General features: G+C 36.0%; 1 protein-coding gene across 5 annotated transcripts; it reads left to right on the forward strand.

Moving 5' to 3' along the window:
• The first annotated feature begins 1,135 nt into the window (after positions 1–1,135).
• On the forward strand, positions 1,136–17,439 carry LOC131047050 (lysophospholipid acyltransferase 1). 5 transcript variants are annotated; one of them, XM_057980864.2, is made up of 5 exons: positions 1,136–1,279; positions 1,617–1,696; positions 2,203–2,290; positions 13,487–14,160; positions 16,276–17,439. In XM_057980864.2, exons 4-5 carry the CDS (start codon positions 13,703–13,705, stop codon positions 17,201–17,203), a joined length of 1,386 nt encoding a protein of 461 aa, XP_057836847.1. In that variant the 5' UTR covers positions 1,136–1,279; positions 1,617–1,696; positions 2,203–2,290; positions 13,487–13,702; the 3' UTR covers positions 17,204–17,439. The 5 variants fall into 5 exon arrangements, with proteins under 5 accessions (XP_057836847.1, XP_057836850.1, XP_057836844.1 ...); XM_057980861.2 differs by having other exon boundaries at positions 1,142–1,404; XM_057980867.2 differs by lacking the exon at positions 2,203–2,290.
• The last annotated feature ends 20 nt before the right edge of the window (positions 17,440–17,459 follow it).

A 17,459-nucleotide genomic window follows, 5' to 3' on the forward strand; every position in this document is an offset into this window, starting at 1 on the left:
GTTTTTTCGTACTTGTCTTATTTTGCTTGCTTGAGGGTTTTCTACTATCTCCTAGCACAGTGAGGTGGTTCCATTTCGGGATCACATGGTCGGGTGGTAGTGCCACTTCCCATCGGATGTTCTGGATTGTATCTCAGGCAAGGAAAGGCTTCGCTGGTGTTCCTTGGTTCGTGGTTCATGTACTAGCTCATGTTCGTGATCTTTGTTCAGTTGAGACCTTGTGGTCATTGTATCAACTTTTATGTAACCTTGATATTGTAACTTTGTAATCCATGGTATTATTGGAGGCCATGTATTTATGGATATTGTAATATTAATTCAGTAGAATGTATGTTAATTCAGTTGCTTTGATCTTATGTATAAATGATTTAAAGATAAATTGAATGCATGGAATACTTTGATTCTTTTATTTTGGAATTTAGATGTATGTGTAGTTTTAATCTTATGCATTTAATTTACCTAATTAAATGGACAATTGGATTAACCATGGTGTTAATATAATCTACGTATTAAACTTCGTTGGTAACCCTTAGGAAATCATGTGTTAGACTTCCACTGTGTTATTAAACGTGCAATTGTTATAATTAATGCACTTAATCTTAAAAAAAAAAAATATTTCACCCTTTAGTTGCCTAGTTGTGTTGTTTTCCTTTAGGGTTCCTAGCGGGGCATTACACTTTCTTTGCTTGTCTCCTATTTCAATGATCTTTTAGCATCCTTACATTCTTCGTCATACCAAAAATTAATTGAAAAAATATTTGAAACCTTTTTATAAGTCAAGATGTTTTACACATCTTTAAAGTCTTATAGATTAAAGGGATCAACATATTATTACAAATTTAATCATTTTCTTCATTATTTTCCTTACCTTCTATGTTATTTTCTGTCATTGAAAGTGTTGTCCAAATACAATAATAAAGAGTTATTGATTTACCCGATTTACAAGAATTTTATCTTGTTTATGAACCTTCATTAACACGTGTTAGTCCTCCTCTTCTTGTGGATAGGGTGTTTGTGTTTGTATGAATGCTAAAGACTAGATACTACTCCACACTTTTGCCGTTTTAGGTTACCAAAGTTCTGAGAAACCTATTTAGTACTTTTGTCGTTACGAAATTAGAGTGAAGTATATCCAACCAATTGTGCCAATTTCGTAATTCTAATAATAATAATTGAGAAAATAAGTACTTGTAACCCAGTAAGAAGTTAGGTAGTTGTTGGCGTAACGTAGTTGAAGCAGTTGTTCTCCAACCAGAGTTAATGAGATCGTTAAATTTAGGTGATGTTTCTGTTGACTCGTGGTCTGTATTCAATTTTTCTGTACATTCGCAAACCATACTTCAATGATTTGCTCTGTCAATTGGATCGTGCATTTTTGTTTTGGAACATTCTAAAGCGATCAGGGTAAGCGCCTTCTAAAGAGATGTTTGTATGTTGTATAAATCATCTAAATTTGGATAGTTTTATATCCGAGTTCTGTGGTCCAGGGCTAAATTAATACAAGTTTTTGAAAATAGATGTGCAAAAAAATTATGCAGTGATTTAGATCACAGCGCACTCTTTGAACCACCCTCAAAATAATAATGAATGACAGAATCTTATTGTTGTTTGTATAGGTTGGAGTTACTAGGCCCCCTCCATGATCAGGATTCAGGAGTGACGGATAATCTAAACAATAGAAATAAAGTTCTTTTAGGTATGCGATCGGAATAGATTACAGATCGTGGATTTGATTGGAGTTGTTTCACTTGGAATTGCGGGTCAACTATAAATTAAAGGGAGTAGGTGGTTGTTCAGCCATGAATTATTGGGAGTTTAATGCACCCGACACAGTTTTGAGTCACATCTTGACTTTTGAAGGGGTTAAATCTTTTTAAATACCGATTACAGAATTTTTTTTTTCAGCCGATTGGCTATATTATGCAGTAGCTTTCACCCGGAAAGTTGTCTCACACCGGGAAAATTAACTTTCAGGCAGTTAGAAACATTCCTCACCTTACGCCTGAAAATAAATTTTATCTCGCAACCAATTTCTTCGTTTAAAAGGCTGCAAAAAACTTGTCTGGAACTCAAGGATCTAGTAGCTTGTAAACCACGATATTTTTAGTTTTATTTTTCGGTTAATGTGAGTAGATTGAAGCAGCAGCTGTAGGAAGATTGATTTTGGTTCGTCTCATTTTAAAAATGTTTCTTTTTTGGTAGGGTTTCGTAATATTTTTCCTGCAAACTTTGCCCGTATTTTCTCATTGGCATCTTTGACAGCACGGCACAATTTGTGCAGAATCTTGAGGTAAGTCACTTGGCATGGTTTCAGTGAGTTTTTCTTGTTCTCTGTTGGAATATTTACGCGGCTGGATCATTTTCTGTTGTGTTTTTTATTTTATTCTAAAACCAGTCTGTTGTTATCTGTTAAATGAAGACATTGGTTCCAAGGTTTTATCTATGGCTGTTTTCATATATGATATTATTATAATACTATGTGTCACATAGAGATATTTGGAATATGAAAAATGAATTTTACATTTATTTGGTGGTTTAAAATTTTTGTTTATATTGTTTTTCATGTTCTTGAGGTTATATTTGTGACGATTTCCCTGTCAGAATTATTAAGTTAGTATTGAACGAATACCAGCTACTGTTGATGCTGTAAATGCAACGGTTGCCAGAGCTAGTTTTGCATTTAGTGATTAGTAGGGATTGGACCATCTGCATATGCTAAACTTATTACATTCTCTTTCATAAACCTTATACATTGTACATCATATTTCTTCACAGTTTTGTACCATTATACTGGCTCTTGTACTTTAAAGACCAAATGCCACAAGGCAAGGAATAAGTGATAAACAGCTTAGTTTTCCAGATGGGTACATCCTCTCACATGGCTGGTTACTTGGGGAGGACTCAGTAGTACAATTAAGTACCGAAATGCTTTTGATATTATTACATTCTTTTATGAGATCACATGTCTATATTACTTCACAAAAACAGGGATGTCACATTTGAGAGATCATCTTCCCACAGACAAATAGAGCTAGCATCTATGCTTTTGCATCAACTTGCAATGATTCAACATCCTTTTAGAAGCATTTCTAGACATGATTGTGCCTGGCAGGTTTTTCCTTAAAGTATTAAATTTCTGTAACTGCAAGGAAGGATTCTCTCTCAAAAATCTGTATGCAAAAAAAATTCACAGTTTGGCATTTGTCTCTTGTGGTCTCCAGTCGTCCAAATTCCAGATTTCTTCTCCTAGTGCTATTTTTCATTGCAAGGCACACAAGGACTCTTCTATAATCTACTTTTTATGTACCCTTAAAAGGTTTTAGCTGCCTTTCATTATAGAAAGATGCACAACATTGTTTCTTCTTGGTGTTATTTAATATAGGTAATGCCTGTGAGCCTTCGCTTCTTCAATCTTATCTTGACTAATAAGCTCTAATGGAGAAGTAATCAACTCAATACTTTATATTTAAAGCATTTTTACTTGTAGTCTTCTATATTTTGGCACCTATGCAACCATTAATCGTTAGGTCTTGGGACTCCACTCATTTTTAAATTATTAGAAAATGGGAAACTTGTGTCCATACTACTTGTATAAATCATTAGTTGCATTAAGGAAAGATTCCTATGAGTCTATCTCCAGTCCCTCCAAATAGGCCCCAAAAACTCTATTTGCATTTTAGAAAAACACTTTGGAGGAGTAACTTTGCAAGCATTAGGTAAGTTAACTTATCCATTGCTATATATCTTTGGATACGATGGACTATCCTTAAGTTTCAAAGCATTTTGCTTTTGATCTCAGCAACTTGGAAAATAACCATACTCTTAGCAAGTGTTTCCATTCTAGTTTGATTTGCTTTCTCCATTGCCCTCTAGAACACCAAATAGGGATAATAGAAATATGACAATATCTTCTAAACTAGGGCACAAAAAATCCTGAAACTTTTTTTTGCATATAAGAATTTCTCAACAACTCAGATTTAGAATCAGATTACTGATCTGATTTTTCTGCTAAAATAAAATTTGAGTAGAAAATTATAGGAAAACACTCTAATTCTGCCCAGAACTTTCAGAAATGATTTACTTTGATTTTCTTGAATTTTTCTGAGATGAAGATGCTTAAAATATGCAGATTTAGATACAAATACCTCAGAATTTGCCTTCAAACCCTAGCTGTCCTTGCCAAACTCCTAGAAAACCATCGCTAGGTCTGATTCACTTGTCCTTCTTGTTGCTATCCCCAATGATGCTCAGAAATACGAAGGTCTACACCTTGCTGTAGTTACCCCAAATCTGAAGCTTAAATTTCACCTTCAGAAAATGGCTTCCAAACCTAATAATGAATTGCAGCTTTGATAATGACGTGCTGGGGCATCACAAACCAAAACCCTTACACTGAAACACACCCTTCTTTTCTAGGGGGAGCCCATATGTCTCTCTGAAACCAGGGATACTCAAGGGTTTCAGACTTTAAGCCAAAGATTGCATCAACAATAGATAAAAGACTGATAACATATTGGGCCCTAAAAGAACCCTAGAATGTTATATAATAACTCCCGAAAAGATGATTTAACCTCAGCCCTTGATTCATTACCAACTCAGTCCAATGCTCCACATTAAAACCCTGAAAATGAGCCAATAGGCTCCTTGAAAACCCATACCCCATTGGCCTTTTTGTCACATGTTTATTAAAATCACTTAAAAGTATATGAAAACGGGGACAATTTAATTTTTTAGGCTAGGAGTTACTTAAGTTGCATAAAAAGATGTGCCCACAACTTAAAATCACTTAAGCTGGATAAAAAAGACGTGCCCACAATTTAAGAAAAGAATAGAATAGAATAGAATACAAGCCTAAAGCTCCACATTTACCCAATAATGCGCTACATCCTCTTCCTCTTCGGTAATCCAAGGAAAGGACAGCAAATGCATGCTAATCCTCAAGGTTCGAGTTGGGGACATCACAGGTAGCTAGCATAGATTGCAAACCATAGAGCCCCACCAAATCATAGGGCCTCGATGGTGGATGGTTGTTCTATTGGCCAACCTTTGGTAGCCATCATAGAGTGTAAGCTAGATTTCATTGATTGTGAGATGGCTCCTAGATTTGCATCTCAGAAATTATGATAAACCACAATACAATGATCGAAGAGGTGGTGCTTTTACAATACAATGAGTTTACTAATTCTACTTGTATATATAACATAATCCCATAATCCTATAGTTGAAATTATTTCAAACATTATAGCTTTGTGAAATCTTGTCTCTCTTAACAAATCTGAGATTGCTCCACAAAGTCAACGGTCATCAATCATGTAGCAATACCAATTGACTTAATACAAGGCTCACAACATCCCATGATTACGCTATACAATACCCTGTTGTGACTGTACTTTATTCCAGAGAATATATGATTTAGCGTTGAGATTACATGGGAAATCTCTCAAAGCACTTTGGCCTATCCCACAATAACACTCAATATTCAAAACTCTTTTTTTTGGAAATTGTATTGGGGGTTACAAACTACTTGTTAATGATGCAATATGCCCTATATGACAGATTGCGCACTTAATAAGAGTGGAAAATAAAGCCTTCTTATTTACAACAATAAATATTTATTATTTAATAAAAATAATTTAAAATGATGTGTAGAATTTAGTAAAGAAAAGCCCATAGTTGCTTCTTGCTAGTCTTTGCATTTCCTTACTTTGCACGAAATCAACAGAAATCTTTTGGGAAAAAAGTGAGAAAGAATTGGATTTAAAATAAGTGAAAAAATGTAGGAAAAGGGACAAAAACTTGTTTTTGAAATTTAAAGGCATTTCCATAGGATAGAGACAGAGATCAAATAAAGTTGAGAGTTTAGCCCATGAATTGTAGAATACAGATTTTTTTTGTTTATGTTCATATTGCTCATTACATTGCATTTCACAAAACATATATCATAGTGCATATGCTGATAGTTTACAAATTTTCAATTACAATCTAGTTTGTATAAAGTCAACCTACAAACTAAGCAAAAAGTTCCAAAAAAATCAGACGTAGCCAATGACTCTTGCTACCACAAAGAGAACTACACTAGAGGGTTGTAGGTCTTGACGATGACAATCCTAGGTCAGAGCCTCTCCTAATTTATTTGATCATGTAATGTCCCTTTTTGTAAATGCCCTAATTTTTGCCCTAAAATCAAAATTCCAAGAAACTTTCCTACTAGGGTTAGGAACATAAACTTAATCATAAGATATCTCTAATTTATTGGGGAAATTCAATCATAGGGAAGCTAGGATAAGGTGACTCGGCAGGGTGCGCTAGAGATCCTCTATCCTAGGCCCAAGAGTGGATATACCATTCCTTTTGGCCTCATGTGGCCCATGCCATCCATTTAAGGTGTGTACCTAGTGAGGTGTCCTATAACCGTTCCCCTCAATCTTGCCACCTCTAGCCTACTCCCCATGATTGAACATTCTTGATGCATTCATGGGGAGTAGGATAGAAAAGGCAAGATTGAGGGAAACGGTTATAGGACACCTCACTAGGTACATCCTGGGAATTCACAATAGGGTGCCCTGAAAGTCCATCCTTTCTAAGTCCAAAGGTGGTACCCTTTGTACACCTTTGGCCCCATGGGACTCCCTGGTCTTATACCATGAGGCACCATACCTAGAAGATGGCCTGATCATCATTCCCCTACTTGTAATTCCCCAATTTCTCTACCATGGCTAGTTTAATCAGAACACATGAAGAGTTCCAGTATCATGCACACATTCTACATAAACAACAGCAAGATATTAATTAATGTTTGTTGTGATATACATACAGTCATAAACATACAGCCTATTATAAGCAGTCATAAACTGTCAGATATATATTATAGACAGTCATGTATATTATAAACAGTTATAACCAACAGCATATTATTAATCATCAATGAGCAGTTAACATTCATCATGTTGTGCTTAAAGAACTCATAACCCAAAATCTGTAAGTATATTCGAACTACTGTATATTTAGTTACTAACATTCAATCTGATTCCATTTGATGGTTACATATACTCCTCTTTCCAAATCTGCTAATAACATATTTATGACCTGCTGTTTATACTCAGAATTCTGCATTTTAGGATGGCATCCCATATCCTCATACAGGGCAGGTCAGCGATTATGTCTAAGAGATAATGTTGTCTGCATTAGATATCAGCGAGTCTCATACGGTCAACTTCCTATCATGGTCGATTCTCCAAAGTAGCTGACTTCCTTGCTGACTCACGTACTACACAGCTATGACTAAGAGATTACATTAATGCAGTAATCTGAGAAGTTAGAAGTGATTATAATACAGCATTTGACTATCAAGAAGAGATGTGATCTTACTAAGTTGGAGTGATTTCATTATGTTTACTAAATGATGTGATCTGATTACAACTGGTTGATTAGAACAAAACAGTGATTTACAAAAGAATGTTAAAGTGTAATAACCAAAAGGAGCAATTTATAGCTTTGACTAATATTTATCAAATCTGCAATTTGACCATAATTAATAATGCTTCTTAATAGAGCACGATTTAGTGAAAAGAATATAAGTTAAGGGATGCAAGAAGAAGTTATGTCTCCTCAATGAATCGTCTATTCAAAGGGTAGGACTCTTTGATGTAAAGACACATATATGGAGATTGCAAATGAAGGAATGGAACAGCAGACAATAAGAAGAGCAATCGGGGAAGAAGCAAGAGCTTCAGATTTAATAATAATAATTGGTAGGCTCAGATATATTTACAAATATTGGGTATGATGCATAAGGCATAGTCTATGATTTTACTGATTTGATATATTGTCTTCCATGTAGGAATGAATGTAATGAGCATATTATTGTTAATATAATATTTATATAATCCTATCCTTGCTATTATGATATGCATAATAGAGTATATATATATATATATAATTATATGTAAGATTTTTTAATACTTAAAACAACCAACTATACCATTATGGAGGCGGGAAGGCACATATGAGGGATGCAAGTAGCTAGGGATCCACTCAGGTAGAGACACTCCAAGTGGGGCTAGGAGGCCGAATGGTGGGTGTAATTCCATGCTCCTAGGCTTGATGGAATGGCTCGAGGTGCCTTTTATGATCTGCCAAGGGGTTCCATACTGTGGATGGGTTGTTAGGGAAAGTATCATTGAATCCCTCATGTTCTTGATCATAAGAGGATGAATAAGGAAACATGGATAGGGGGTGTAGATACAAGCACTACATTAGGTAGACCACTCCATGTGGGATGTCCAATGTGCCTACCACATGGAGACAAGAGGGTGAGTGTTTGCTCTTGGGCTTAGTGTGAAGATTGCTTCGGGCCGATCCTATCATGCTCCTTCATTCAAAACCCTATCGTGATTAGACCTCTCTAATGAATTATGATAGTTATATGTGTTCATACTTATATGTGTGATTACTAACCCTAATGGAAATAATTGAGATTTATGAATTATATATTTTATATTTTTTAATACCATTGCAAGACTTAAATTAGGGTTTATCCCGTTAAAAAGGTATTTCTAAGGGTAAATATATAACCTCAACTATCTTAGATCTCTTATTTGAATGAATTTTGTGATTCTAGGGCAAATTCTTGGGTAATCCCAAAAGGGGATATTATAATTGGTATTAGAGCACCGTTCTTGCCATCCTATGAATGATAGTTGATGCAACCTAGCCAAAGGGCTCAAAGGTCTTTGGAAGAGAAAGGAGGAAACTAGCATCCATCAATAACCCTACACCCAACAACACTATGAGCGAACAAATGGGCAATGAATCAAGGACCCTCACTCAAGCTCTCATGGAGCAAAAGGAAAGAATGACCCAACTCCTCCTCCAAGCCATCCAAAATATTTGATAACAATAATTCTAGATTCAATTTGAACAATGGGAGGGATACCCAATCCAACCACTTTGAAAATAAGAATCCAACAAGGGTAACAATCCCTAGACCAACAAGACCCCCCTTCCTACCTAAGGAAGAATGCATGAGAGAGGAAGAAGCAAATAATCTAACCATTGATAATGTGGAAGAACTTGTGGAAGCATACTCAATATTAGATCTCGAAGTTAAGAGGGATGTTTAGGGATTATTGTGGTGTTAAAACATGAATTACCCCAAATTGGAGAAGAGGGCAACTTGACAAAGACTTAAAAGAAAGGATTAGTAAAATGACCCTTCCCAAATTTGATGGATCCGGGAAGTCTATGACATGTTCATGGGTCCAAAAGTTGGACATTTACCTTTCACTTAGCCCCATGACAGAAGAAAACGCCATAAAATTTGCCGTATTCCACTTGGAGGGAACAACTCATTATTGCTGGCATCATGGCCTTATTACCCAAGGCCACCAACACATAACAACTAATGATGAGTTCACCAAAAAACTTATCCAAAGCTTTGACCAAAAACACCCTAAATGGTACTTTAGAGAACTTACACAACTAAGGCAACACGAAACTGTAGAAGAGTATGTCATTGAACTACAAAAGCTTTCAGTTATGGTACCATGGGTTTCACAAGGAAAGAAGGGTCTATGCTTCAAGTGTAAGGAAAAATGGGGACTAGGACACATGTGGAAAGAGAAGCCAAACAAGTAATATAGAGGCAATGTCCCACAAAGAAGCAAAAGGAAATCCAGGCAAGAAAACAAGATATGATGAAGATCTTAAAAGCATCCAATCAAACGAAGAAGGGACAATAAACAAATGGAGCTTTGTGGAGGAGCAAATCGAGTAGTTATTGCACTCTTATATCCTCAAGATCTAGAAAGTGATCTCGTAGTAGTATGTCAACTTGAAATCCCTTCATAGGACCCTAAGGTCTCTTTGACAAGCAAAGGCAAAACCTCTTCATACATTACATAGATATGTGCTATACTCCTAATCCCCATCTTAATATGGAGAAAAACTTGTAAACTCCAAAATTGGTTATAACTCATTCAAATTAAAAGTAAAACATCTATGTCTGTAGACCAAATTTGCAACTTGTAATAATATAAAAAATGCAAAGTGGAAGAGGGGTTATGTAACAACCCTCTCGATGATCTAACCATCATTGCTTGATGATGAGCAATCTCAGGAAGGGCGGACTGTCATGCCCCACCTTGACAATAAATGCTTACAAAAGAAAATTGATTTTCTAAAGACTTTACAATTTTCTAATCTCTCAATCTGACCTTGCATTGATACCAGGATGGGTGTCAATAATCAGGAAACCATCCTTATCTTAATCGAGTTCAAATTGGCAATACAGAACTGGCAGATTCTCATCCTTATACAAGGCAGGTCAGCGATTATGTCTTGAGAGATAATGTTGTCTTCATTAAATATCAACGACTCTCATATTGTCGACTTCCTATTATGATCATTTCTCCAAAGTTGCTGACTTCCTTGCTGGCTCACATACTACACAGCTATGACTAAGAGATTACATTAACGTCAATCTGAGAAGTTGGAAGTGATTATAATACAGCATATGACTATTAAGAAGAGGTGTAATCTTACTAAGTTGGAGTGATTTCATTATATTTATTAAATGATGCGATCTGATTACAACTGGTTGATTAGAACAAAACAGTGATTTACAAAACAATGTTAAAACGTAATGACCAAAAGGTGTGATTTATAGCTTTGACTAATATTTATCAAAGCTGTGATTTGACCATAATTAATAATGCTTCTTAATAAGGCATGGTTTAGAGAAAAGAATATAAGTTAAGGGATGCAATGAGAAGTTATGGCTCCTTAATGAAGCGTATATTCAAAGGGTATGACTCTTTGATGTAAAGACATATGGAGATTGCAAATGAAGGAATGGAATAGTAGACAATAAGAAGAACAACTGGGGAAGAAGAAGCAAGAGCTTCAGATTTAATAGTAATAATTGGCAGGTACAAATATATTTACAAATATTGGGTATGATACATAAGGCATAGACTATGATTTTGCTGATTTGTTATATTGTCTTCCATGTAAGAATGAATGTAGTGAACATATTATTGTAATATATATTTATATAATCTTATCTTTGTCATTATGATATGCATAATATAGTATATATATGTAAGATTCTTTAATACTTAAAACAACCATCCCATTATGGAAGGGGGAAGGTGCATATGAGGGATGCAAGTAGCTAGGGATCCATTCAAGTAGAGACACCCCAATTGTGGTTGGGAGGCCGAATGGCAGTTGCCATTTTGTGTTCCTCAACTTGATGGAACAACTCGAGGCGCCTTGTATGATCTCCCAAGGAGATAATGTGGATGGGTTGTTAGGGAAAGCATTATTGAATCCCTCACGCTCTTGATCATAAGAGGATGAATAAGGAAACATGGATAGGGGGTGTAGATACAAGCACTCCACTAGGTAGACCACTTCATGTTGGATGTCCAATGTGCCTACCACTTGGAGCCAAGAGGGTGAGTGTTCGCTCTTGGGCTTAGTGTGAAGATTGCTTTGAGTGGATCCTATCATGCTTCTTCATTCAAAACTCTATCATGATTAGACCTCTCTAATGAATTATTATAGTTATATGTGTTTTTACTTATATGTGTGATTAGGAACCCTAATGGAAATAATTGAGATTTATGAATTATATATTGTATATTGTTTAATACTGTTGGATGACTTAAATCAGGGTTTATGTTGTTAGAAAGGCATTTCTAAGGGTAAAGTTATAATCCACTAGTCTCAAGGGTCTAAAACTTTTACAACTTGTTCAACCACATCCCCAAAACTTGTAGAATAAATGTACTCTGCCACTGCTATGTCGTATATTTGATTTGTGAAGCCAGAATCAATCCACGCATTTGAAATGAACATTCAATTCAAATTTCTTTTTTGGTGGCAAAGAGTCTATAGTGCAAGAAAGTGTGTTTCAAATCTTGTCACCCTTTGTTGAACTAGCTCCTTTCTCTTTGTAAAAGAGTGCATCACACAAAACTCTTGTGTGATTATGGATGAATTTGGTAGCATGCGAGCTTTTTGCAATACCTCCTTAGCCATTCTAGTTTTTCACTGCCCTCTAGGGTTTGGTTAAGGCAATGTGTTGCACATGGGCTAAAAACATAAGAGGGTTATTTTGTCAATCAGCAGTCTCCCAACAAAATCATAAGCAGCTGTATTGCCTATAATAAATTGAAAAACATTTGGTGGCTTCACATCTCTGACCACCTCATCAAACAACTCGAACAATGCCACTACATATTTGATTTTATGTGATGAATCCATAGATTTGATTTGATTACTTTGTGGAAAGAAGTCTGATATATAATTAGTATAGATATCTTAAATACATTTACATGCAACCCGTTACATCTCAAAACTGCAAATAAAGAGCTTAAAAAAATAGAAGTCTAGTAGTGATTGCTTAGGAGAGTAATCTCAGCCCCAGCTAGTGGTGGGCTATTGAGAATATGTAGCAACTCCCCAGATAAGGTAATTTGTTTATTTTGTTTGCAAAATACAAGTGTAGTTATTGATTTGCACATAAAATTGCTGGATGTACTCTCCATGGGGCTGCAAGGCTTAATTATTTTTTTAACAGATCTTGATATGTAAGTTGGATAGAATATTTTCCTAGAATTTAATTACTTTATTCTATATTTTTTCAAGTTTCATGCTTGATACATTTACAACCCAATTCAGAGGTTCATCCTAACCTTGTCATTAGTTGTGGGCACATATAAGAAAAGTAATGTATTCTTGTATAAGTTTCATTTTTGAGAAGGAATAAACAGGAACTATTATAGATTGCTCTTGGAATCTAGAAAATTATTGAAGTTGTTAATCTTGATTTGAAGTGGTTGTAAGTGTTACTGATTATTTTAAATCTCTTGTTGCTTCCACCACTTACCAAAATTATAATTCTAACGGCATGCTTGAAGGAGATTTAGTTTATAGTACATCAGTGACTTGTAAGTTGTTGAGATGGTTATTTTTCTTCTTGTGACATTTAGGAACTTTCAGTATGGATTTTAGTCTAACAAAGATTCAGGATTTATATACAACTTTATGATAATAGTGTGGTAAGGTGACTTAGTTTAAATGCCAAATCATTTTGAGGTGCTTGCTATTTGATCATTATGTGTCAAGTTTAGCAGAATTGGTGAACAATTAAAGTGCCCATGTAAAGGCCGTTAATTATAATGTGAGCTTGTTTGACATTTTTTTGGCTAGCTCTGTTGGTCTTGTTTTGTCATGTTACTAGTAAAAAATATGATGTTAATCTAAATAGTTTATGCATGGAATGGATTGTCAATATACTAATGGACGTTTTCATATTTCTAGATGTATGTATAGTTGTTTTAAATTTTGCAGGTGAGTAATATTTGTATATGTTGACATGACTTGGTATTTCTTTACAAAATGACATTGAATGGCATTTTGTTGTTCTCATCATTGTTGGAGTCTAATTATTCTATATCTTCATGTGCTTATTTTTTAGGTGTAACAAAATACTTTGGCCTGTGGAAAATCCTGAAGGAATTAAGGATGGGAATAATAATGGTCGGGTGCAGGGAGAAAATGATGATGGTATTCCCTTGAATTTCCTATTGACACATTCCTTGCACCTTTAAAAGTCGCAAGGGCTAGTTTATAATAAAAATAGAATTAAATACTTGTAATTTTGAGTCTGCACTCGTTGTGGAAATTGGAAATAATGGACATGAGTATTGAAAGCATGGCCTCGCTACTGGGGCAATCGGTTCCAGTTACGCGGTTTCTTTTATGCTTCTTAGCCACTATTCCAGTGAGCTGGGGATGGCGATTCATGCCTGGGCCTCTAGGAAGGCATCTGTATTCAGCTTTTACTGGGGCCCTATTGTCTTACTTGTCATTTGGGTATTCTTCAAATCTGCACTTCATGGTGCCCATGGCATTGGGCTATGGTTCCATGTTGCTGTGCAGGCATCACTGTGGCCGGATCACTTTTTTTAGTGCTTTTGCCTATCTCATTGGCTGCCATGTTTATTATATGAGTGGGGATGCTTGGAAGGAAGGAGGAATTGATGGAACTGGTGCTCTCATGGTCTTGACTCTCAAAGTCATTTCTTGTGCTGTCAACTACCAAGATGGGTTGTCAAAAGGAGAAGAGGATGGCTTATCGAAGGAAAACGGGTATGTTGTTTCTTTGATATTTTTTAAATTGCTTTTAGGATTTGCAACTATTTAGGATTAGATCCCATTGAGGGGGCTCAGGGACTTCATCTTATATTTCTGCATGGGGGTCCTATTGAAATCTTTTTGAGTAATCCTGTGAGAAATTTAGAATTTTGTCCTTAAAAGTTAGTCATTATCTACACTAGATAGCATTTGTGCAAATAAAGAGGTGGGTTATGAGGCATTTCCCCTTAGGTTATAAGCAACTTTGTGATCTGAAAGCATGCTCTTTGTTAGCATCCTCTGCCTGTCTGATACTAATATTCCCTTTGCAATCCAAAAGCAGATTTCTGTTACTTTATCCAATAATAACATCTTCTTTGCAATCAACATGCAGACTTTGTGCTCACATCCTCCCTCTACTGGCACTAGGATTCTCTTTTCAATCCGTACATTTAGTATTTGCATTCTCTCTCAGTCCAATACTAGCAATCTATTGCAACCCACAGGCATACATTGTGGTGGCATCCACCCTTTATCAGGTATAGTATTTCCTTTACAATACAACAGAGTTTTGTGTTAGCATCATTCATCAATCCAGTACTATCATCCTCTGTGTAATCTGCATGTAGACTTGGTGTTTACACCCTTCTTCTATCTGGTTCTATCATCCTTTTTGAAAACCAATAATGCAATTAGCATTAGCGGCCTCCCTCAAGCAAATACTAACATCCTATTACAATCCACAAGCAGACTTCATGATCCCATCCTCCCTCTATGTGACTCTTATGCCCCCTTTGAAATCCAAAAGCTCACTTTTGTGTTAGCATCCTCAGTTGATCCAATACTACCATCCCCATTGAAATTTAGAAGTATACTTTGTGTTGGCCAATCCACAAGTAGACTTTGTGTTCACATGCTCTCTATCTGGCACTAACTTCCTCTGTGTTTGAACAGAACTTTGAGCATCAGTGTCCTCCATCAATTGATACATTCTATTTGCAATCCACAGGAAGACTTTGTGATTGCACCCCCACCTATCCAGCACAAAAATCTCCTTTGCAATCCGAAAGCAGATAATGTGTTAACATCCTCCCTCAATTTAATTCTAACATCCTCTTTGCAATCTACATGAAGACTTGTGTTCTCATCTTCTCTCTACTCTATGCTAACATAGCCTTTGCAATCCAAAAGCAGAATTTGTGTTAGCATCCTCCTTTGATCCATACAAACATCGTATTCACAACCACAGGCAGGCTTCGTGATCACATCCTCCCTCTTTCATGTTTTAATATTTCCTTTGAAATCTAAAAGTGGACTTTGTGTGAGTATCCTCTGTCGATTGAATACTAACGTTCTCTTTGCAGTCCACAGTCAGGTTTTGTATTCACATCCTCCTTCTACCTATTACTAACATCCTCTTAAAAATTCAAAAGTAGAGTTGGCATTAGCATCCTCCCTTTATCCAGTACTAAAATTCCCTTTACAATCCAAAAGACTTGTCTTTAGAAACTTTCCTCGATCTGATACCAATAGCCCCTTTGCAATAAAAAAACAGATTTTGTGTTAGCATCCTCCCTCTGTCTGGTATTAACACTTCCCGTAAAATCAGAAAGCAGACTTTGAGCTAACACCCTCCCTCTATCTGGTAGTAACTTTCCCTTTGTAATACAAAAGAAGACTTTGTATCAGTATCTAACCTCTAACTGGTACTAACATCTCATACCATTAGACAATCATGCCTTATAAATCTTCTGTTACTTGTGGTTGTTATGTTGGTGATGCCCATTTAAACAAAGTGTTAAATATACTAACACTATGATAAGAGTGTAATACATAATTTATTAATTTTTCAAAATCTGGGTGGGTGAGTTGTAAATTCTACATTAGATGGGACATGACTCCTTGTAAATTACTTCATATTTTTCTAAGGAGCATCTACTCAGATAATTAGGATTGCCCCCCTTCCATGAGAATATTAACTTGCCCACACACACACTAGGGTTTATGCCTCTTGTTAAAACTATGCTCATCAAAATTCAAACACTGATCTGTGAATGGTGCTATTTGTGAATGAATGAAGCAACTGTAGTCTAATAATTAATTGTTAGTCATTGGCATGTATACAATCAGGAAAAACAGGCTTTTGAAGTGCCCTTCAGTTCTGGAGTATCTGGGCTATTGTCTATGCTGTGGGACTCACTTTGCTGGACCTGTTTATGAGATAAAGGATTATCTTGATTGGACAGAAAATAAAGGGCTATGGAGTCATCAAAATGAAAGACCTCAACCCTCCCCATATGGTGGCATGCTTAGAGCTTTAGTTCAAGCATCACTGTGCATGGGAGTGTACTTGTATTTGAGTTCGCATTTTCCTCTTTCTCGTTTCTCTGAACCCATATATGTACAGGAATGGGGATTTTGGAAGAGGTTAGGTTATCAGTACATGAGTGGATTCACTGCACGATGGAAATATTACTTCATCTGGTCCCTCTCGGAGGCTTCCGTGATTGTCTCAGGGCTAGGATTTACTGGATGGTCAGATTCAAAACCAAAGTGGGACAGAGCAAAAAATGTTGATATTCTTGGTGTGGAGTTTGCCAAAAGTGCTGCAGAGTTGCCACTTGTATGGAACATTCAAGTTAGCACTTGGTTGCGACACTATGTTTATGAAAGGTTGATACAGAAAGGAAAAAAACCAGGTTTAGTTCAGTTGCTAGCGACTCAGATTGTGAGTGCTATTTGGCATGGTCTGTATGCAGGTTATATTATATTCTTTGTTCATTCAGCTCTGTTTATTGCTGGTTCAAAAGTTATCTATAGATGGCAACAATCACTTCCAGAGAAGGCTGTCTTGGGCAGAAGGATGTTAACCCTGATTAATATTATTTATACAGCAATGGTGCTAAATTATGCATGCATTGGCTTCTTGGTACTGAGCCTACACGAGACATTGTTTTCTTATGGTAGTGTGCACTATGTAGGGACAGTATTACCTATTGCTTTGATCCTTCTAGGATCTGTTTTGAAACCAAAGCCAAGACCCAAAAAGAAACAGTAGCATGTAACTGCAGGTTATCTGGTTGGAAGTTTGAGGGATGAGAAAGCAGCAAGCAGAAGATATCCATTATAAACCAGAATATAATGGAGTTTCACAAGAATCTATGACGCAGAACTTTTTCCTTTTATCAAAAGGAATGTGAAATTTACAGTCATTAACAATTATGGCATGGATTTTACCTCCTTAACTTTCTAAAATAAGTCATTGCCTTAATTATCACATACTTATTTATTCTCTCTTTCTCTCTTTCTCTTCT

The sequence above is a fragment of the Cryptomeria japonica genome, chromosome 7 (assembly GCF_030272615.1).
Source record: "Cryptomeria japonica chromosome 7, Sugi_1.0, whole genome shotgun sequence".
Lineage (NCBI taxonomy): Eukaryota > Viridiplantae > Streptophyta > Pinopsida > Cupressales > Cupressaceae > Cryptomeria > Cryptomeria japonica.